Source organism: Rhodofomes roseus (assembly GCF_022264815.1).
Source record: "Rhodofomes roseus strain CIRM-BRFM 1785 chromosome Unknown C8Q71scaffold_21, whole genome shotgun sequence".
Taxonomy (NCBI): domain Eukaryota; kingdom Fungi; phylum Basidiomycota; class Agaricomycetes; order Polyporales; family Fomitopsidaceae; genus Rhodofomes; species Rhodofomes roseus.
In genome coordinates this window covers 168,695-189,406 of record NW_025952977.1, presented here as the reverse complement: position 1 = coordinate 189,406, position 20,712 = coordinate 168,695, and the positions used below count along the sequence as shown (strand labels likewise).

At 58.4% G+C, this 20,712-nt stretch overlaps 8 protein-coding genes across 8 annotated transcripts; 3 read left to right on the top strand and 5 right to left on the bottom strand.

The window, feature by feature from the left end:
- Positions 1-655: 655 nt before the first annotated feature.
- On the bottom strand, positions 656-2,807 carry C8Q71DRAFT_256924 (acid protease). Its single transcript, XM_047917336.1, has 8 exons — positions 2,370-2,807; positions 1,980-2,074; positions 1,677-1,931; positions 1,433-1,615; positions 1,178-1,318; positions 945-1,114; positions 842-882; positions 656-782 (listed from the first exon to the last, which is right to left on the bottom strand). The coding sequence occupies exons 1-8, from the start codon at positions 2,684-2,686 to the stop codon at positions 767-769; spliced, it is 1,218 nt and encodes a 405-aa protein (XP_047775435.1). The 5' UTR covers positions 2,687-2,807; the 3' UTR covers positions 656-766.
- A 688-nt stretch (positions 2,808-3,495) lies between these two features.
- On the top strand, positions 3,496-4,652 carry C8Q71DRAFT_713836 (mitochondrial carrier; the record flags this gene model as incomplete). Its single annotated transcript, XM_047920938.1, has 4 exons — positions 3,496-3,584; positions 3,648-3,827; positions 3,888-4,398; positions 4,455-4,652. The coding sequence occupies 4 exons, from the start codon at positions 3,496-3,498 to the stop codon at positions 4,650-4,652; spliced, it is 978 nt and encodes a 325-aa protein (XP_047775434.1).
- Positions 4,653-6,218: 1,566 nt separating this feature from the next.
- Positions 6,219-8,933, bottom strand: C8Q71DRAFT_256602 (uncharacterized protein). The gene is made up of 3 exons (XM_047917333.1): positions 8,641-8,933; positions 7,736-8,214; positions 6,219-7,678 (listed from the first exon to the last, which is right to left on the bottom strand). Exons 1-3 carry the CDS (start codon positions 8,798-8,800, stop codon positions 6,308-6,310), a joined length of 2,010 nt encoding a protein of 669 aa, XP_047775433.1. The 5' UTR covers positions 8,801-8,933; the 3' UTR covers positions 6,219-6,307.
- A 400-nt stretch (positions 8,934-9,333) lies between these two features.
- On the top strand, positions 9,334-10,511 carry C8Q71DRAFT_256675 (uncharacterized protein). Its single transcript, XM_047917334.1, has 3 exons — positions 9,334-9,742; positions 9,794-10,141; positions 10,217-10,511. Exons 1-3 carry the CDS (start codon positions 9,573-9,575, stop codon positions 10,464-10,466), a joined length of 768 nt encoding a protein of 255 aa, XP_047775432.1. The 5' UTR covers positions 9,334-9,572; the 3' UTR covers positions 10,467-10,511.
- C8Q71DRAFT_256599 (Ribokinase-like protein) lies at positions 10,397-12,143 on the bottom strand. The gene is made up of 6 exons (XM_047917332.1): positions 11,892-12,143; positions 11,789-11,822; positions 11,619-11,723; positions 11,478-11,570; positions 11,311-11,419; positions 10,397-11,260 (listed from the first exon to the last, which is right to left on the bottom strand). The coding sequence occupies exons 1-6, from the start codon at positions 12,003-12,005 to the stop codon at positions 10,609-10,611; spliced, it is 1,107 nt and encodes a 368-aa protein (XP_047775431.1). The 5' UTR covers positions 12,006-12,143; the 3' UTR covers positions 10,397-10,608.
- Positions 12,144-12,311: 168 nt separating this feature from the next.
- On the top strand, positions 12,312-13,265 carry C8Q71DRAFT_798571 (polymerase III polypeptide H; the record flags this gene model as incomplete). Its single annotated transcript, XM_047925824.1, has 6 exons — positions 12,312-12,335; positions 12,397-12,580; positions 12,639-12,725; positions 12,779-12,842; positions 12,918-13,143; positions 13,191-13,265. 6 exons carry the CDS (start codon positions 12,312-12,314, stop codon positions 13,263-13,265), a joined length of 660 nt encoding a protein of 219 aa, XP_047775430.1.
- Positions 13,168-14,701, bottom strand: C8Q71DRAFT_256693 (uncharacterized protein). Its single transcript, XM_047917335.1, has 4 exons — positions 14,646-14,701; positions 14,310-14,582; positions 13,613-14,251; positions 13,168-13,548 (listed from the first exon to the last, which is right to left on the bottom strand). Exons 2-4 carry the CDS (start codon positions 14,478-14,480, stop codon positions 13,402-13,404), a joined length of 957 nt encoding a protein of 318 aa, XP_047775429.1. The 5' UTR covers positions 14,481-14,582; positions 14,646-14,701; the 3' UTR covers positions 13,168-13,401.
- Positions 14,702-15,049: 348 nt separating this feature from the next.
- C8Q71DRAFT_840219 (PHD-zinc-finger like domain-containing protein) lies at positions 15,050-20,682 on the bottom strand. Its single transcript, XM_047926516.1, has 19 exons — positions 20,440-20,682; positions 20,339-20,389; positions 20,223-20,276; positions 19,622-19,737; positions 19,433-19,565; positions 19,303-19,379; positions 19,088-19,255; positions 18,864-19,037; positions 18,453-18,809; positions 18,228-18,397; positions 18,033-18,177; positions 17,153-17,978; positions 16,933-17,099; positions 15,870-16,194; positions 15,798-15,812; positions 15,591-15,735; positions 15,486-15,532; positions 15,346-15,433; positions 15,050-15,296 (listed from the first exon to the last, which is right to left on the bottom strand). Exons 1-19 carry the CDS (start codon positions 20,558-20,560, stop codon positions 15,206-15,208), a joined length of 3,270 nt encoding a protein of 1,089 aa, XP_047775428.1. The 5' UTR covers positions 20,561-20,682; the 3' UTR covers positions 15,050-15,205.
- Between the last annotated feature and the right edge of the window lie 30 nt (positions 20,683-20,712).

The window sequence follows — 20,712 nt, the reverse complement described above, 5'->3', positions numbered from 1 at the left end:
GATCGACGGGGCGCCTGATGAGCTGGTACTGCATACGGAAGTCCACGCTCCATATTTAGCAGCACTGGAATGAGGACGATCTCCTCCAGCGGTGCTGCCAGGAATAGGCTCTGTGTCCGTCGAACTCACGAAGATGATGCGTTGCGGGCCGCGCAAAAGATCGTCCCGGGCAAGTCCCGGGTGATGCGGCTACAGCGAGGCCGAGGCGTCTGCTGCCGCAGTACTTACATGCCAGTTCTGGAGTACGTGCCCACTGCCAAATCCAAACTGACACCGCCTGCATGCAAGGGACCCACTGAATGAGCAGCTCTCCTGTACGAGCAAGTAGAGAGCGCACCTATGATACAATCTATCACTGTCAGTATGCAATGCATCGACCGTCGATCCTGTCAGATCAGGTGACGCGAAGAAACAGGATCGCCGCGACGAGATGGCAGTCAGGACTCAGAGTGTCAGACTCACACAGCCCGAGACCCACCTAGTACTTACCTACGAACCGGCCATACGTGGTAGAAGCTTGTGTGAGAGCTACCGCAAGCATTGACCAACGCTCTGATAGCATGATGCCATCGCCTCGTAGAGGTCCCTTGGGAGGTGTCTGACGCTTGACTCATCTAGGCTCCTGTTGGCAACTCGCCGTGTTGAGGAGCTCTCGGTCAGTAAGACATCCGTTGTCGACGACATGCATAGCATTCACAGCAGATACATGCAACTCGGCGCCAAGTCCGTCCTTCTGTTCGCTAGTCCATTAATTCCTTTTGTCTTCTCAGTAAGTATGGTCCCTGCAAGCTCGCGTCAGCTAGTTGTCCGCGAGAAAAGCCGGATACAGTCGACAACTCACGAATACGCAAACCCAACACGCGAGTTCGGCGTGTCGAACACCTAGTCCGGTTTACCCACTCGATTAGCCACCGCCCAACGAGATCCTGGCTGCTCTGACTCACAGCGTAGAACCTCTCCATGAACTTCTGGCCGAGGATGAAGTCGAGCCCTTCTCCACTGGGCGAGCCGATCGGACCGATGTAGCCGTACTGCAGGTTCGGCTCCGCACCCCACGCCGTGTTCTGCCATATGGGCAGGAGCTGAGCCTCTACGTCGAGGACAAATGGCTCGCCTATGCCACCCACGGAACTGAGTCAGTAGCCGAACAGGGAGCGCGGGGAGAGGGGGCACGTACCGGAGACGTAGACGGTGAAGGGCTGCATGAAGGGGATGGACTCAAATGGGATGACGATGAGCCCCGTGTTGTTCCCGTCGTAGTACGCGCCTGGGATTGAGTCCTGGTATGTCTGGTACCAGTCGTCCGCGATGTAGATCACTGCCAGCGCGCGCGTCAGCCACTACTATCGCGCAATCATGAAGAGGGGTTGGTACGAGGGCCGGGTTAGGGTCACTGGACCGCCCGCACGGAATGCAGAGCCAGACGACTTACGCGTCGTGCCCGTGTCGACGATGCCCGCGTAGCTGCCCGGGATGACCGTCGTCTCGCCGTACGTCGCGCCGGTGACGTTGATGCCCCAGTAGTAGTTCGAAGGGTAGGTCGTCGTCACGGGCGTGTATGTGATGTCGCCCTCGTACAGGCTCTCATCCACACCTCCGAACGTAAGCGCGCCGTCTGCACGAGCCAAGCCATGTCAACAGGTCGAGAAAGACCACCCGGGATACATCAGACGCACTGGTGTCGTTGTAGCCGGTCGCCGGAGCAAAGCTGACGCCCAAGACCTCCGTGGGGATGAGCCCCTGCGCAAGCGCGTTGTCCATCACCGTCGGGATCTCCGCGTCTTCGGCGGGATAGAGCGTGCCGACTGTGAGGTCGATAGGCCCGACGCCGATGATACCGTCCACGCCCTCGAAATCGGCGTACTCGAGCGCGTCGCCGATGCTCTGGTTCGTGATGACGAGGTCCGGCGCGATCGTCACTTGGTCGAGATCTATTGGTGTGGTGAGTTTTGGTGTGCTGGGCAGGAAGGAGAACGTACATTCGTAGCCGGAGAAGAAGCCGGACCCATACGTGACGTTGACTTCCTGGCCAGTCGGAATGCTGGAGCTTGTCTTCACATACGGTATGCCTGTGCTATATCGCCGCTGTCAATCACCGCTCGTGCGACCGATCTCTGGACCACCGCAGAGCAACTGTTGTTTCTGGGTGGTGAGATCACCCATGTACGCGGAAAATGAACCCTTCTCCGTAATATGGGTACAAGCCAGAGAGGCCGTTCACGCTGGGGCGATTCCTGACAGGAACAAGGCCAATGCTTCGATCTTTCGCCTATAGAGTCGGCGTTCCCAAACTCCCCCACCTGAATAGCAAGATAGACCCTAACCGCATCCCGAAGCCCTTCAGTCTCCCAGAAATAAATAAGACTTACCCCACAAATGTATTCGAGCTCCCAGTATCCACGACGATGTTGTAGTACGTCGGCGGGCTTCCTACACCAATGCTTGCCGTGTATTGCACATACGCAAGATTCGATGCGGGTATCGTCGTCGAGCCTGCAGCATATCCCGCAACGTGGGCGGCGCGCTCCTTCATATGCACGACGCGAGCACGACCCGCGTCTGGCGCGCCCTGCAAGTAGGCGCCTGAGCGACCGGAAACAGGCGACAGCGGGAGGGTCGTGGCGGCCCCGGCGAGCGGGAGCTGGGCCGCGAGCGCGAGAGGGAGCACCAAAAGGGGGGCGAGCATGCTGGTGAGGGCAGTGAGCGCGAGAACACGGGCGGAGAGGAAGGAAGCCGACGATTATATATGCGTCGGATCCGCGCAGGCGATGACGGGCTGGGAATGCGGGCGCGAGAACCCGCATGGATTAGCTTCGCTGCTCGAGGGGCGAATCAGCGCGGTGGGAAGCAAGCACATCACCAGGGACCAGGGAACGGGAGGGGCTATGTCTTTGAGGGCGCGCACTGTTGGATGGAGTCCTTCATACGGGCTGAGGGCTCACCGGTCACCATGAGGTCCATATGTACAAGGTCTATTTTCGCTATCGGTGTAGCACACACTGCGTTTCACCGACGGCTGAGAAGATAGCACCCGCAAGAGACGCTATACAGCTGCAAGGATCAGCAATAGAGTAGCAATCGGAAGTGCCTAAAATTGCGAGGCTCTGTTGTCCCCAGGCGGAGATCGTGTCGGGTGGACGTGGGGTCCTGATTGTGCTGCTCTCCCTATGTTCCCTCCTCACCTCCGAGATTTTCGCACTGCATTGTAGTATAGGCATCCAAGTGAAAGCAAGTGACGGAGATGGCCATGGCGGCTAGTAGTAAGTAAGTGTCAGACAGCGATTTGCATTGGCAGCGCAATGTCCGTACCGAGCGCTAATCTAATCTTATCTAGACTGGCGTGCCGCGGATGCAGAAAAATGGGACGTGGGCGCCGCCGGCGGACGCAGCTGCGAGCCAGCGACCATCTGTCCGTTGCTCACCTCCGTCTTCCTCCTGCCCGGCAGCTGTTTCTGCTGTCTGCACATACCACTACACTCACCCCAGTGTGGAGACATGGCCGACACCCCACCACAGCCCGTAGCAAGCTCCTCCAAGACGAGCCTCCTGCCGGCAAAGTCATGGCAGCACTTTGTAGGAGGCGGGTGAGTACGTGCGTGCATCGAGACAACACGTATCGCTCACGAGGCCGTTTCCACACTACACAGGCTCGGCGCCATGTGCGGAGCGATCGTAACAAGTCCCTTTGACGTCGTGAAGACGCGACTGCAGTCGGACCTCTTCAGAGTCAAGCACACGTCTCTTGGCTTCGCCGGTGGTGGTGTCGCCGTCGCCCCACATCGACCGAACCTGCTCTGGCACTTTGTCGAGACAGGGCACATCATCCGGTGCGTCCACCCGCGACATTTGACAGCATATCCCTAGGGTGCTCATACGCAGCGACACAGCGACATCTACCGCGAAGAGTCCTTCCGCGCCCTCTTCCGCGGGCTCGGCCCCACGCTCGTCGGGGTCATCCCCGCGCGCTCCATCAACTTCTTCACGTACGGCAATGGCAAGCACATCATCGCGAACCGCTTCAACGATGGCGAGGAGAACTCGTGGGTGCACCTCAGTGCCGCTGCGTTCGCGGGCGTCGCGACTGGCACCGCGACGAACCCCATCTGGGTCGTCAAGACGCGTCTGCAGCTCGAGCAGCAGGCGGGCAAGCTCCACGACAGCTCGCTCGCGATGGTCAAGCGCATGTTGCGGGAAGAGGGCGTGCGCGGGTTCTATAAAGGCTTGAGCGCGAGCTTGCTCGGCGTGACAGAGGGCACGATACAGTGGACGCTGTATGAACGGCTGAAGCGCGTGACGGCGGACACGGAGGGGAAGGGTGGTGCGCTGGAGTGGTTGGGCATGCTCGGGAGCGCGGGGACGGCGAAGTGCGTCGCTACGCTGATCACATATCCGCACGAGGTGCGTTCCCGCGTCCGTCTGGTGTATCGTTTCCGTGCTGACTGACACTTCCCTAGGTGGTCCGGACACGACTACGGCAACCCCTCGTAGACGGCAAGATGAAGTACACAGGGCTCGTTCAGACATTGCGGCTCATCATCGCCGAGGAGGGTACTCGTTCGCTCTATAGCGGGCTCAGCGCACACCTCATGCGTGTCATCCCCAACGCCGCCGTCATGTACTCCATCTACGAGGCCGTCCTCCGCTGGTCATAATCCCCGCCTCTCTGCCCCAGCCCGCCCACGCACGCCCCACTCACCCCATTCTCACTCTCGCTCTCGCTCTCTGGGTCATATGTTGCATGTGTACCATCGCGCCGTTCCATTCGTACATTATTTGCTCATGCCATGCTGCATATAGTACTCTTCAAGTTGCTAGACTTCACAGCCCCCGTTCGTCGCTTACTCATATCCCACGTACAGCCAGATAAAAGTAGTGGTCAGTGCGCACCGACCTGTATGACCGATAATGATTCACTCCGCTCCCTAGGACATATAATATCATGCTTAACTTACCACGGATATATCAGGCCACGCGGGGTCCCGTGCAGTGGCCTTACGAGCATCGCAAACCCGTGGCTTCGCCACGGGTTTACGGGGCGATTTTTTCATTCTATGCTTCATGTTACTTTTAAGATTTCATACTTTTGCAATGCCAGGCTGCTCACCTAGTACCGTGCTGAGGTGGGGCCGGAACGTGGGGACAATCTGTTCAAGTTTGCGGAACGCGAGGGGGGATCGGACACCGTCAAGAAAGTGCGTGCACTTGATTCCGGGGTCGAACAGCCTAAGACTACTACCGTGCCACCGCCGCAGACGGGCGACACCTGACAGGACTGAGAGGAGGTGGAGGCAGATGGGCACGAGTGGCACAAGTAAGAAGCGGCCATGGTGGCCAAGGGCGACGGCGACTGGATGAGTCCGAGCGAAGATTACACAGTGCCGTGAACTTTGCCGTCATCTCTGTCGTGGCCCGCCCACAAGCCACGGAAGCCACGGTCATGTTCGTCTTCGTCAGTTGTCGTCCGTCATCGATTCATCCGTCCCACTCACTGCGATCCCCGGCTCGCTTGTGTCACCCAGCCTTGAACTTACTAGTAGTAGACCTCGCTCTATACTAGCAATATATCCCGTCCCTTGTACGGCTCACGAACACGACACCCGGTTCACGGTTCGAGATCTCCAGCAGTCAACGACGTTCAACTCACATACCCTACACACCGCCATCATCCGCGCGCCGCTCTCCAATCTGATCTACCGGGGCGAAACAATCATGAATAGAACGTGAGCACTCGCTCTACAGTACACAACACCGAGCGGCAAGCCGACGTACACATACAGCCTCGGAGGGGCAGGCATGTAAGCACAGGACTTCCCGGAGGGTACAAACAACGTGAAAGACAAACGTAAGGTGTCAGAAGGTCAAGTCTAATCGCGCAACGAGCGAGAGGGGTGGGTAAACGTGCAGACACCACTGCAGAGCGGCGCGCGAGGCGAGGGGTCGATGGGCGACAGCGTGGTGGGCGACAGGTGGTCGGCGAGGAGGGGTGTCCACAGAAGCCAGTTCTGCCTCCTGCGACAACGGCGAACGCAAGTAGATGGACGGAACGCAGTGAACAGACGAAGCAGAACCCCGCGAGCTGGGCCAGACCGTGAGGTGCGTCGCGGGAAGAGTATTAAGCGGCGAGCCCATGGGAATCTCAAGTCAAAGAATACAAGAGGGCAGGTTACGCAGTAGCGGCAGTGACAAGGGGAAAGCAAGTCGGAACAGTCGGAGCGGTATGGACAGAATTGGAGATGTTGTTTAAGTGAGGCTTTGTACACCGGCCCGTGAATTATCAGGGCCGTTCGCGCGTGGATGAGCACAGGGACTAGAACCCGCCGTACGCATCCTCCTCGTCCGCGATGCTATACACGGTGTCCGGCCTCTTCACGCCGTGCACTCCCGCGCGCGCGGCCTCGGGGGCGAGCTTCCCGGGGCTCGGCGGGCGCGCACCCGTGGCAGTAGTAGGGGTATTCGGCTTCGAGTCATAAAAGTGCGCCTGCGGCAACGGGCTGGGGAGGTCGAAGCTCGCAGCGGGCTGCGCAGACACGGGGGCGTCGGGGTAGTGCGCCGCAGGCCCGGGCGAGAACGCGCGCTCCTGGAGGTGGATCTCGGGCAGGATGGGCGGCGTCGACGGCACCCGGTCTATCGCGAACGCGGGCGACGGCAGGGGAGGCTCGTACCTCGGCGACGGCGGCGCGACGGCGAAGTGCCCGGGCGAGGGCAGCGGCCCGAACGACTCGTCCGTCTGCGGCGTCATCGGGAACTCGACGACGTGCGGGTGGCCTGGAATCGTCAGGTCCTGCCCGTCGTCCTCGGGGTCGGCGAAGGGCGAGGCAGCGTTCTCGGAGGCGCGCTGCGCGGGGAGATCCTTCTCGTACTTGGGCACGGGAGGAAGCTCGGCCTTCTCGTCAGGAGACGGCAGAGCACCCGGGGCCGGTATATTCAGACGACGCGAGATCTCCGAGTACTGCTGCGCCTGGAACGGTGTCACGCTCGACCGGTTTAAGTCGACGTAGTGCGCGTCCGCCCCGACCTGGTGCTCGCCCTGATGCTGACTGTTGCGCTGGCGTTGTAGGATATCAGCGACGAGGTCCGAAGGCTGGCGGTACAGGCTCGCGTTGGTGTTGGCCATTATGTTGGTAGGCTGGCGGCTGAGCGTCGTGCCCGTGGACGGCTGGCGAGTAAGCGCAGCATCAGGCGCCATTGGCTCATGCACGTTGTGCATGGTACCCATAGACGGCTGGCGGTTCAGGTACTGCCCAGCTCCGTTAGACGGCTGACGAGTGACGGGGGACCCAGGGGCCTGGAAGATCACGCCGTAGGGCGAGTTATTGTTCATGAACGGCGTAGCCGACGTCGGCGTCGCCGCATATGGCGTGCTCGGCGTAGACGGGTTGTTCATGTACTGCCCGGCGTTGTTCGAACTGTAGTTGTACTGTCCCTGGTACGGCGCATACGGGTGGTTGTAGTAGTTGTTCTCCCCGCCGTAGCCTGCGTAAGACCCGCCGAAAGACGGCGGCACGGCGGCGACGGTCTGCTCCATACCCAGCGAGCGGTCGTCGGGCTCGGTGTAGGTGCGGTTGATGGAGCTCGTGCGCGAGAGCATGCCTTCGTCGGGCAGGATGACAGACTGGTGCTTGAAATTGTTGTACGGGTTAAAGTCGTCGTCCAGCGGGGCCTCCCTCTTCTTGCGGCGCTGATGGGAGACGCATCTTCAGAGTGCAGTTTCATTTAGATGTGGCTGTTCACCCACCATAAGGAACACAGCGGCGAAGACGAGACCAGCAACTCCAATAATACCAGCAGCAACACCGCCAATTACAGCGCCGGTGCTCGCAGAGGAACCGCCAGCGGAGGACGAGGCGGCAGCAGCCGCACCGGTAAGAGTCGCCGGCAGAGAAGTAGCTGCTGAAGCGACAAAAGACGTAACGAAATGCGTCGAGTGCGCCGACGTCGTGGCCGGCGTGCTGGAGGTGGTCAACGGCGTCGTGGAAGTGGTGCTCGACTGCGTCGACGACGAAGACGAGCTCTTGGAAGACGAAGACGACGAGGACGAGGACGACGAGCTAGAGCTAGAAGAGCTCTTCGACGACGAAGACGAAGTGCTGCTAGCAGACAAAGAGGTAGGGGTCTGCGAGGTCTTCTGCGTGGATGATGTTGTCTTCTCGGTGCTCGAGGTTGTAGCGGTGGGTTTTTCAGTTTCTGGGGTCTGTTTAGCGGTGGTGGATGTCGCTGCAAAAGCCCTCTGATTAGTTCCAATCCATAGCTCGTTAAGACAATCAAACTGCCGCAGCTCGGGGACCGGACAAGATAAAGAGCATGAGACCGACTAGCGCACATAATACGTCTGGATTGTATGACCCTCGACGGCTTGAATGGCGCTGCGCTCGCATGATGCACAAAGGCTACACAGTATTGTCTGGGACCTTAGTAGCGATTGATTGACGCGAAACAGAGGGCGTGAAACTTGTAAGCGCTTCTTCAATCTTGTCCGATGGGTCGATATGCGTCGCATTCATCGGCCTACAAGTATATGCAGTGCAGGAGCATCGCAACAATTGCTAGCCCATGTCACTGAAGGCTCAAGTGCGTATAGCTCAGAGAGATGCGTCGGACGCGAAGCCCCAGCAGGAAGTATACAAGACACGGAAAACTCACAAGTTGCGGTCTTCTCGACCGAAGCAGGGCCTACTCCGTTGGCACCGTCGTCATTATCGTCACCACCACCAAAGACCGACGCCATGCTCTGGAAGAAATCGCGGCCGGCGAGACGACGGTGGGCGCCGCGCCTGTGGAAGTCAACAGCAGCTTCGGACATGTTTGTGCTATTCGTTCGTTCCCTGTCCGGTGGGTGCAGCGATCGTCAAGCGAGTGTGATGTACAAAAGAGAGACGAAATGAAGGTGGGGTCTCCCGGGAACGGGAGAGGAGTCGACCGCAGACACGACCGGGGCGAGGACGGGAGGGAGACGGAGGAAGAGAGCAAGTCTCAAATCCGCCTCCTCGTCCTGATCCCGGACGCCCGCATAGCGACCGGCAGAATTTGCTAAGGTTCTCGGGATGCCATATCGGGGCATGTCCCGGCGATGAGATGTCCCGATAAGGGCTTGCATGCTGTCAATCGCGATAGAAACTGTCGCGTGATAATGCCAGCGAGTGATCGACTTTGCATGCTCCCCGCCGGTCCCTCGAAAGAGCAGCCCCAGTCTCCTCCCCGCCTCCCCTCATCGGGCCTCCGCTTGGGCAGTATGTTCTGCGCGTCACGTCCACCAGCTTGCCATCGCACTGCCGTCGACAACCACCGACGCGTAGCACGCCGACTGTAACCGCGTACACGCGAGCGTCAAGTCGATCTTCCTGCCTCCCTGGTCCGTGCACGGCCGGGCGTTGTCATGGCACGACCATCCTCGGGGCGACCGACCGTCGACGTGCATCCGCGTCCCTGCGCTGCGCAACGCTTCCCATATAAGATGTCCAAGCCCAGGCCGGCCCCCGTCAGTGTCACTGCGAACCTACGCTCAACCGCCACGCGCCCCGGTCGACCTCTGGCTCTCGCCGCCGCTGCATGGCACCCTCGGCGACTCGCTTGGCATGCTCGTTGGCCCTCCTGCGCGATGCTGGCTCCTCGTCTGCACAACCGTCGTCCTCTCTCTCCGTGTCGCCGTCCGCGCTGAGAATGTGACCATCCAGTCCACCGCACCGGAGATCGTGTACAGCCCGCCGGCATGCAATGCCTCGACGTCGTCGTGTGACAGCGCATGGTGCGTCGTCCGACCCCCTCACGCACTCAACTCACAGAGCTTCCCTCCCAGGCAAGTCCTGGCCTCGCCGGACAACTCCTCCGCACTCGTTACCTCCACGAGCGGGCCGACGAACGGGAGCGCCGCGCTCGTTCCGCAGCTCTTCCTCACCTTCACGGGCAGCACGCTCTACATCCGCACGTCCACCGCGTCCACCGCGCTCGTCAACGTCAGCCTCGCCACGCACGACCCCGCCTTCGCCATCACCGCGCGCGTCGACACCGCGGCCGCGGGCGGGCTCATCACCGTCGTCGACCTCCCGAGCGACCGTGCGACGACGCTCACGGTGTCGTTCGTCCCGTCCGACGATGCTACCCTGCTGGAGATAGCGAACTTCACGATCGTCACGACAGGTAATGAGTGCGTGGGTGTGTTTGCGTCTGCTCGTGTGCCCCCTAGCTGACTGGACGTGCTGCGGTGGTGGCGTCGGTGCAGTTCGCCGTTCTCGTCCTCCCCGCTACCCAGTACCACGGCAATACCCACGTTCTCGCCGATCATCTCCCCAGCGGCGACCTCCCAAGCAACCTCGAAACAGACACGCGACGACATCATCGCCGAAGTGCTCGGAGCCGTGCTCGGAGTCGCGCTCTGTCTCTTCGCCGCAGCTGGTTTCCTCTTCTGGCGGAAGCGACGGCGGAAACAACTGCGGACGCGCTCGCCTCAGACTCGAACTCCCGGAGACTGACACCAGGACAGGATATCACACTAATAGTAGTGGGCTCAGGAACAAAGCACTGTACATCTATCCTTTCTTGTCAATGTATCCTACCCAATCTACATACACGCGCTGCGTCGCAATCCAAGCATCCATTCAGACACTCTAAGATCTATGGCTCGTCCCAGAAGCCTGTCCAAGGCACCATCCGGAAGTACTCCGTCTTGTTCGCCCCGCGAAGGACGTCCTGCCCCTGGATCAACCTCAGCTCGCGCCCCCTCATCCGCCGCACCTTCCTCTCCGGCTCGCGCGCGTCCAGCTCCTCGTCTGTCGGGAGCCGGTCGTCCTCGGGCAGGTCCTTCGCATGTTCGTGCGTGAGCGTGAGGATCGCGTGCGTCTTGCTGAGCGCATGGGCGACCGCGTACGCGAGGGGCGACTCCTCCGCCTCTCCAGAGGGCGCGGGCGAGGAGGAGGGGACGGAGGGCGCGGGCTGGAAGTGGCCCAGGACAAGTGCGGAGAAGAGGTCGCCGACGCCGGAGAAATAGCCGGGCAAGCACGGTATGCAGCGCGCGTGCACCGCGGAGGGGGCCGTCCCACCCTCGCTCCCCGGCGTGCCCTCGGTCGAGGATGCGATGCATGCGAGGAAGTCCGCGTCGGTGTTGGTGGTGTGTGGGGGCTGCGCGGAGGACGGGAGCGCGGCGCGGAGCCAGACTTTGAGCGGGATGGAGGAGATGACGACGTTGGGGACGTGGTAGGTTTCGTGCAGCACGCGCAGGGCTTTGCGCAGCGAGGCGGGGTCGGTTATCTTGGTGTCCGTTAGTACTCTGGGTGTACGCAGTCAGCATGGGCGCGGGTGTGTGGTGGGAATACGCACTCTACTTCGAACCAGTTGGGCGTGATGACGGTGGAGTATTGCAGCGCTTCGCGGTAGATGGGTATGCATTCCGGTGAGACGTAAAGCTTGCCCGAGTCGCCCAGGACGGCTGGACGAGGGTCACACGATGAGACAGGCTATCCGTGCACGGAGAAGACCGAACTCACGATCAAGGAGGTAGATCAGTTCTGGGTTTTTTTGCTTCATTCTGATCGCGAGGTCCTTGACAGCAGCCAGGGCTTCTGCCCCAGGAACATATCCTGCAAAAAATGAGCACAACGGTTCCCCAAGGGTGTGCATGTTCTCACCGGTGAGAAGCCTCTCGCAGAGCAACAGTCCATTCTGCTCCATCAGCTCAAACATCTTCGCGAGCTCCGCCGCGGTCGCTCTCGACCCACCGAAGCGGCCATACCCTAGCGGCGAGGCCTACGCCTGAATCTCCATTGAGCCCTCGACGATCGCAGCGCACGCCACGTACCAGAGTGGTTCGAGAAGTTCACCGTGTTCACGACCTATATCGGTGGGATGACGCGACGGGTCAGCGATATCGCGCGAGCGGGGGACGTCATGCTGGGACGTACGTCGACGTCGTACCCGAGGCACTGCAGCGGGAAGACGGCGGCCTTGCCACCGACGTAGCCAAAGGCGACGTGGGACTGGATGCTCAGGATGCGGCCTGCGGTAGGAGAGGGCATGGCGAGAGGGGAGAGGGTGTGCGGCGGCGGGGCGAGTACGGCGACGACATGCTGGGCGGCAGACTCAAGAGTCTTCAGGAGAGGATCGCTTTGACTCGGGGCGGAGATAAGATTAGATTGCCGCCGTCTACTGTAAATGTGATCGAGGTTTTCGCGGACACTCAGCTCTCTGAGGCATCTACTCACTCCTATGCAGCTCTCTTTTCAACGTGCCATGTCACAATCATAGTTATCCCTACTTGTCGCGTCCAAGACCTCTGGAACTTCTCAGTGCGAAGCGTATAAAACACCACCAGGAAGTGAGCCATGTTCGTGCTTTCCATCATCAAGGTACCCACTTACTCCTCGCTCAGACAATGTCGCGGGACTAACACGCCCGCTCTCTCACAAGGACACTGTCGCAGTGCACCCGCAGTACTTCGGCGCGCCGCCAGAACAAGCGATCATAAACGAGCTGAACAAAAAGTACGCGAATCGCGTCCTGCACGACGTCGGGCTGTGTATATGCGTGTTCGACCTCTCGGAGGTCGGCGAGGGAAAGGTCAGGTATGGAGATGGATTCTTGTGGTACAAAGGTGCGTTCTCGCCCTGTATTAAGGAGGTGGGGAAATGGTTGAGTGAAGGGGCGGACAGTGGTGTTCCGCTTGACCGTCTTTCGGCCGTTCCCCTCGGAGACTATCCTTGCGAAGGTCAAGTCGTCAGATGAAGAAGGCATACGATGTGCGTGTCTCCATCAATGACTCATAGCAAAGCACTGACAAGCATCCGCCCAGTAACCGTCGGCTTCTTCGACGACATGTACATCCCCCTTGTATACCTCCCAGAACCATCCGCATTGTAAGCCGTTTAACATCGTCCATTCGTTCTCCACGTCCACTCACCAATCCTCGTTCGTTCTTCCCCCCTCCATAGCGACCCAAACGAACGCGCCCACTTCTGGCTCCCCAACTCCGAAGCCACCTCCGCACATGAGCTGCTCGACTCCCCGACCACCGAGCGGATGTACATCGACACGGGCGAGATCGTCCGCGTGCGCATCGAGGATGATGAATTCTACGACGACGAGCCCGGCCCGCCCAAGGCGACGGAGGGCGTGCAGCAGGCACGGGAGCATCGGCGGTCGCCGTACACTATCAAGGTGAATATCTCATACTGTTTTGCGTGCTTGTGATTTACTAGGTGTAGTGCTCGATTGCAGAACAGGGACTGGGGCCTGTGTCGTGGTGGAAAGCCGGCGCGGACGCCATGGACGAAGGATAGTCAAGCGACGATATCCGTGTCCAGAATCTGTAGCCATATATACTGTACGGCAGTCGACCGCGCCGGGTGTACACTATTTCTAGTACTGCAAGTGTTCGCCAAAAAGCTCCCTGAATCCCTCCGTGCCCCAGGACCTTTACACCATGTTCACTACCGCATGGCTCATCACTGCCTGCAACTGGTGCAAGTCCGAATTTGGATCCTTCAGCCATGCCTCCGCCATCCGTATGAACACCCCTTCCTTCAGCGCGTTGTAGTACTCCGCATCTCGTTCCAGCAGTATCTGCCCCACCGTAGAGCTGTCAGCGATCTACCGATACGACTACACAGCGCAGAACACCACCCACATTGTCTAACCTCACACACAGCCTCTCCGCCTCTTCCGCGCTCTCCATATACTTCCCATCCCTTGCATTGAGCTGGGGGTACTCATAGTCCGGGTAACTCAGCCAGCTCGGGTACGCCGCGGCCAACACCGCCGGCTTGACCACATGCGCGCCCCAATCCACGACGCCCGCGATCCGGCCCTCCGCGTCGAGCCAGACGTTGCGCGGGCCCATATCCTCGTTCACGGGCACGCACCGCAAGAGGGGCTCGTCGAGGTTGCGCAGCGCCTCCGCGAGGTGAACCTCGAGCCTCGCGAACGCGCGGCGGATCCGCGCCTGCTCCCGATCCAGCTTCGCGTTCGTCGCGGCCCCTTTTGCGCGCGAGCCATACGCGGGCTTGACGTCGTTGTCGGCGTCGGCGTAGTCGCGGGCGGCGGCGGCGGAGAGGAGCGTGCGCTTCTTGTTGAGGAGCCACCCGAAGTAGTCCTCGATGCCCTCGAAGACGGCCGGGGCGCGCGTGCCGTCGAGCGGGTGCGTGCATGGCCCGAGCCGGGCGGTGTCGGAGGCGGCGGAGAAGAAGACGATGCTGCCGATGTAGGAGGGGCAGGGGACGCGGAAGAGCGAGAGGGTGAGGTCGACGTAGGATTGCAGATTCGCTTGCTGGATGTGGATAATGCGTCTGAGTCTGTGTAGGCGGGTTTCGAATGAAGGGACATACCTTCTGCCCATCTGAGAGGTCGGTGAAATGTCCGTAGAGAGGAGTTCCTCGAGGGGACTCTGTGATCATATACGGGGTCCCTTCCCTACTGACTTCGTGCAAGAGCATCTTGGGCACTGGTACGCTAGTGAAAGCGGACATCCACTCTATCATGGCGCGTTCTCTGCCCATTCTCCCCTTCGCTCGTCGTTTCTGCGCAGGTTCATCCTGCGCTTTGTCATGAAGAATCTTGATACTGTAGCGTGCATTGCCCGGATGGACGGCATCGACAATCTAGTATACGTATTAGCCAGGGGTGTAGTACAACACGCTGTATTGAATGAGATACGTTACAACCCTCCTCACTGCGCAGATGTAGTGATTCTGGCTTGCTCCCTATGGTCTGTTCAAGTGCCTTGACCATCTCGCCTACGTCAACCCCTAGTAGCTGGTGAGATGCAGCCCCATCCGGACTCATTCCATCGAGTAGATTCGTTCCTCTGTCAATCCCCACCCCAGTAATCTTGTTCCCATCGACATCCCAGAATGCACACATAGCAGGTGAAGCAAGCTCAAAGACAGGGTTTGGGCTTAAAGATGCTCAAGACCAGCTCGAGGCCATAGGCGACGTTGGCCCTGGTGAAGGCTGTGCCCATCGGCGCGCCGAGGAGCCAGGAGTCAGGACACTCAGCGTAGGCGCGTCGCGACGCGATCACGAGGGCGCGTGAACAGCTGTCAATATGAACCTCACCAATGACAGATTGACACGAAAGCGTACACCCTCCGTTAATCAACGCAGTCGAAGGAGCGCGACCCTACTGGTCATGTAATACACAATAACAACAGAGCAACAGAGCACAAACGTAACACGACTCAGTACAATGTATCCGCACAGCATTGACGTCGCTCAACCTCGCCTAGTGGGGGTCCACATCCATACCAAACCCTGTGGCTGGTGTTCCTGTATGCCGAGTTTCCTCATCAGTTTCCCTCTCTGACATGGCCCGTCTGCGATCACTGTCAGCGCCTGATTAGTGATATATGGCATCCGACGAACCTGAAGGCCTCGCGGCACTGCTGCCGGATCTTGAAATTCTTCCACTTCTGAATCTTCGAGACGGTGGCAAGCATGTCTTGGTCCAACTCTGTACCACTCTTCAGACCTTGAGAAGACAGAACGCGCGAAGTATTACTCACCGTGGTTTTCGCCCAGCATCCTCATTCTGTCTAGTTCTAGACATTGCCTGAAAAGCGACCGATGCATCAGGATAACACTCAGTGTGAGCATGCGGTGACACTGACCATGTATTCTTGCTGTCGAAGAACCGCACTATGTGAAGTGGCCCATCTGTTTCGTCCTCCACCCTATTCCTCCAAGTAAGGATGCGCTTCGGTACAGCGATATCGTCAGACTCGAAGACCACTGCTGGCCACCAAGGGAAGGTATCTACAGTCGGTGCGATGTTTAACATTGATACGATGCACGAACGGTGGGACTGTTGTGCTTACCTGCTTTCGCCCAGACTGTGACGCAGAAGCAAGCTCAGCAACTAACATAGGCAAGATCATCATAGGACATACCTAGAGTCCCGCCTTCCAAGAACTCGCCATCGTTCAGTACAACGGCTCCGGGCTCCTTCTCTTCATCCTCGCCCTGGTCCGCAGACGGGTCTTCGTCCTCTGCATCACTGAGATCACTGAGATCCGACCAATTCGAATCATCGTCAGCTTGTCGCGAGGGCCCCGCCTGCGCCGTCGCTGCCTCAGCAGCAGCGGCAGCTTCTGCTTTCTTGCGCTCCTTCTCGAGCCGTTTCTGGAGGTTCTTCTCCCGCCGAATCGCAGGTGTGTCCAAAGTCTCGATGTAGATGATCCGTGGCGGTTCGTCGGGCTCGTCGTCCTCAGCGTCCTCTTCCTCTGCTGCCTCAGGCACTTCCGAAAGCTGAGCATCCGCAACCACGGGTTGGTCAACCTCCATCGATTCGTTATTCAAGATAACGGGGCCCGCGGGCTCTTCGACAGTAGCTTCTGGCTGAACGTCTTCTTGCGCCTCGCTCTCGGGCTCTGCAGGCGCGGCTATGGACTCCGCGGGCTGCACACCAGTGTATTCATTCTCTTGCAGCGGCTGAGGCGCGGCAGGCTCTTCCACAGCGGGTTCTGGTTCTTGCTCTTGCTCTTGCTCTTGTTCTGGTTCTTGCTCTTGCTCTTGCTCTTGCTCTTGCTCTGGTTCTGGTTCTGGCTCTGGCTCTCGATCTGCAGGATTGGGCTGAACATGGCCATCGTCGTCCGTGGTTTGCAGCTGCTTAGAGACTTCTTCCATGGAATCGCTTTCGCGAGGCGCATCCTGTTGACCCCACGCTGGGTGCTCAACGTCCTCTATGGGCGGTGGTGCGTCCACAGGAACCTCCGTAGTGACACTGACGTCCACAGGAGCTTCCGCGCGCCGCTCTTGTTCCATGGATACGTCCGGCACGCGGACTTCATCCATGGAAACATCTTCGGCAGATGTCGGCTCTACAGCCGTTTCGACAACAGGATGCAATTCCGCTGGGGGCGTCCGGCGCTCTGGGAGACCGTCATGAGCGACAGCGTCAGTCTCAGCCTCAGAAACCTTGTCTTGGAGTGCCGGTTCTTCGGATGCAGTGACCTGATCTTGTATAGGCTCAGCTGGAGGTGCCTCTTCTGGCGCAGGTTCGGAGGACGCTCTAGCTGGTTCCACTTGCTCAGATGCAGCCGCGGCTTCCTCGTCTGCTTTCAGCGTCATGTTCTCTGCCGGAGTCGAGGTGGGCGCTGCGAGAAGTGACTTGCCACGAACTAGATACGATCTCGTGAGTAGTCTGCACTATGGAGATAAAGGGGGCACATACCTCCTTTGCCTTTCTTCTTGGTCGGGGTCGGCTGCGGTACGGGTCGCTGCCGCTGTCGCCCACCGCGCACCTGGTCAGGCGGCAAGATCCAGCCTTTGTCGAACATCTTGAATGATTGCTGGTTGTCCACCGCCTCCACCATCTCCGCAGGTATCTTGCCAGGTTCTGCGATTACGTGCTTCTTGCGCGGACGTCCAACCTTCGCCGGGGTTTCTGGTTCTTCTTCGGGAGGAACGTCAGGTTCCACCAGCTGCGTCGACGGTCCTGCTTCAGGTTGAGCCTCCTCTACGGTGGCCTCGGGAACTTCGGCCTCGGGCTGGGTAAGGTTTGCGGACGAACGTCGAGACCTTAGCGCGCGGAACCCGGGCGAAGCGTCCAGCCTTTCGCGACGCTTCCGCTCCAGTATGAGCTTGCGGTTGATCTTGACCTTGACGGGTTTCGGCTCTGGCTCCGGAGGCGGGGGTTTCTCCTTTGGCAGCTCGTAACTGAACAGTGCGTCAAGGGGCGGTTTACCCAGCACAAGGTCGATGTCGTCCTTGATTGCGTCCTCCGACAAGATAAGGTCAAGAAGCTCGACCGGAGGTTCGAGATCGCCAACGGCGGGACGAGGGGGAGATGACGGCGGGCCGTCCTCTTCCATTGCATCCGAATCCTGAGTACCGTCGTCGGTGGCACTTGCGTGGTTGATCGACGGGCGAAAGATGAGTTTATCCAGCTCTGCCATGATGGGCTCAGCCGCACCCAGCACCTTCTGGGCCGTCTTATGGTATGTTGTACCAGGCTTGTTGTACAACATAGCGTTGGTCGCCACGAGCTTGACGTCGTCCTGAAGAGTTCAGTTGTAACGCATCCGCTATGTTACAAACAGCACCGCACGTACCTTGAACTCCTGCAAGTCCAAGTACTGGTGCCCATTCAGCTTCTGGTCGATCATGCTCCAACATATGGGACGCTCGACAATCTCGAGGTAATCGGGAACAACCTCCAATGACACAGGATCCCTGAAGATGTCCATGCGATCGGCTCTGTGATTCAAATCAGTGTATCGTCATATAAATTGTGCAGTTCTACGCACGCGGTGATCCTCTCAAATGCATGCCTCAGCACCTGTTCATGTGCTAGCAGAAGCTTGTCGAAGACGTATTGAATCGCCTCCGCACGTTCCAGCTTCAGGCTTTCGCGTTTCCGACACATTTCACTGATCATGCGGATGCTCTCTAGATCGCGCCTTTGGCGTTTCATATACTGAGCCATCGTTAGAATTGTCATGGTCAGGGCTATATAGAGACTGGAAACATACCTCGAGCTTGATCGCCTTTTCTTCATCGGTATGCTGCGAGGATCCGGCATTCGCAGTCCAGGGTTCGAGGTGGAGCCTCTTCAAGAACGCTGCACCTCGCCTCGCTTCTCGCTTGAGGCTCCAGTACTTACAAACGAGTGTAACGAAATCGCGTTTGTGCCTAACGGCAACCTTGCTGATATACTGGAGGATGCGCTCGAGGATGATGCGAGGGACGAGGGGCGGACCTGGCTTATACGTCTTCGCGTACGCCCGAGCGCTCTTGCTAGATTTGGGAGATGGATTCCTTGGGTCGAAGACCTCAGCTTCGGCTCGCTCGGCTTCGAGGGCTGCGACACGAGCATCTTGCTGCTCTTGCTGCACTGACGATCAGCTTACGTTGCCAGAGCTCCCGAGCAACATGCCACGCACCGGTAGATGCTTCTCGCAAAAAGCAGCAAGCATCGGCGCCTCCGATCCTTGCGACGCTTTCATGGGCATTAAGAGCTTCTCCTTGCGAGCACACGTTACATGAAAGGCAATGACGCAGGAAGGCTTGTTGCACTGAATACAGGCGCCATCTTTCACGTCACATAAGGAGCATTTCTGGCAAAGGATGAGCAGGAAGTCCCCGAATATACGACTTGAATACTCACGAGCCTCCAGCGCTGCTTAGATATCCTGTCGATACCCGTGATCGGCTCCATGAAAACATCGTTTGCGACCCGCGTTTCTGGAACCCAGATAGCACACAACAAATGAACCCAGTCTCCGTGGGCAGTCTGCTTGAACGCGCCGCCTTCACTTGGGCATAACACGCACGACTGCAGGTCCGTCAGTCCAGAAACAGTTCGACTATGATTCAACATACCACTGGGTTCTCCGGGGAGACGGTGCACTTGCGACACAACCATTGTCCCTCGGGGATATACGGCACGCCATAGCAGTCTATGTCACAGTCAACACGCCATGGTATGTTGCGTCTCCTGCCTGCTGCTGACCTTGGTGGACCGCCAGGTTGCAACCATCGCAAAACACGATAGCGTTAGTGTTTTCTCCTTCTGAGTCGTCGCAAATTGCGCATGTCGAGTCCTCGGATGGGAGTGCCATGTCAGGTTTGGGTACGTTCTTCGTCTGCAAAGCACTTTCGGCGTTGGAGGCCACAATGGGGCAGCGGAAAGGATGCATACCAGGTCGAACCACTCCTTCTCGAGGCGGTCCATGATAATCTCGAGTAGCTCGTAGGACACGGCACCGTGACCCTCTTTCTTGCGTTCGGCGTTGACTGCGTCAAGCCATTCTTGATCTATGTCAAAGTATAAGTATACTCGGATGTAGAGATACGTCAACTCTCCATCCGCAAGCCTGCAAAGTGGAAAAATGGACGTTGCGCGAGATCTCAGCACCACAGTAACCTTCATCTACACAGTGAGGTATCGAAGGACAGTGTATCGCCATTCGACGTGACGATGCAATCAAGGTAATTGGCGGCAGCCAATGCAGCCGTAATCCTGACGCACTCAATGATGTCTGTGACATGGAGAAGAGGTGGTTGTCAGGATATTCAAGTTTGCGTTTTAGGGAAGCGGGTTTTCTCTGATTCGGAAATCCATTCAGTTGTACCGACAAGCAAGACGTATTCAAGGGTTTGCTTAAGAATGTTACCGCATAGACGAAGGTGGTCAAGTGTAACCACTCGAGAAGATCACAGTCAAGTCATGACCTCACACAACGTCCATTCCCACTTCTACTCTACGAATACGCAAGGAACGAACTGCACAATGGACATACCTTGCTCGTCCATGTCGTACTCGACTTGCTCAGATAGTTCGCTCTCCAAAGGCTCTGCAACCAGAAAACTCAGCTACTGTAGGAGAAGAAAGAAAGACAGGTAATCTGGGACGTACCGATGTAGCGGATGTAATGCTCTGGTCGCTTGAACTCCGAGAAGTCATTGTCTATGCGATATTAGCTAGATGTCATCCAATGCTCGAAAGAGTCGACTCACAGCCAAATGACCTCATCTGCTGTTCGTGTACACCAGACGGGTACGATGCGAAGTCATCCTGGACCTTGGAGAACGAGACCTTCGGGAGGGGCGAGGGTCCAGGCGAGACACCACGACCCATGACGAGTCTGAGCAAAATTAAGAAAGCTGGTCAGAATGCGAGGTCAATTAGTCGTAAGCAACGTAGAAGTCGTCGACAAGGTCCTTCGCGAAGGAGATGGTAGTGGTTGGGCTCGAAGTCGCGAGCAGTCGCGAGCGCGTCGACCTGCGCGC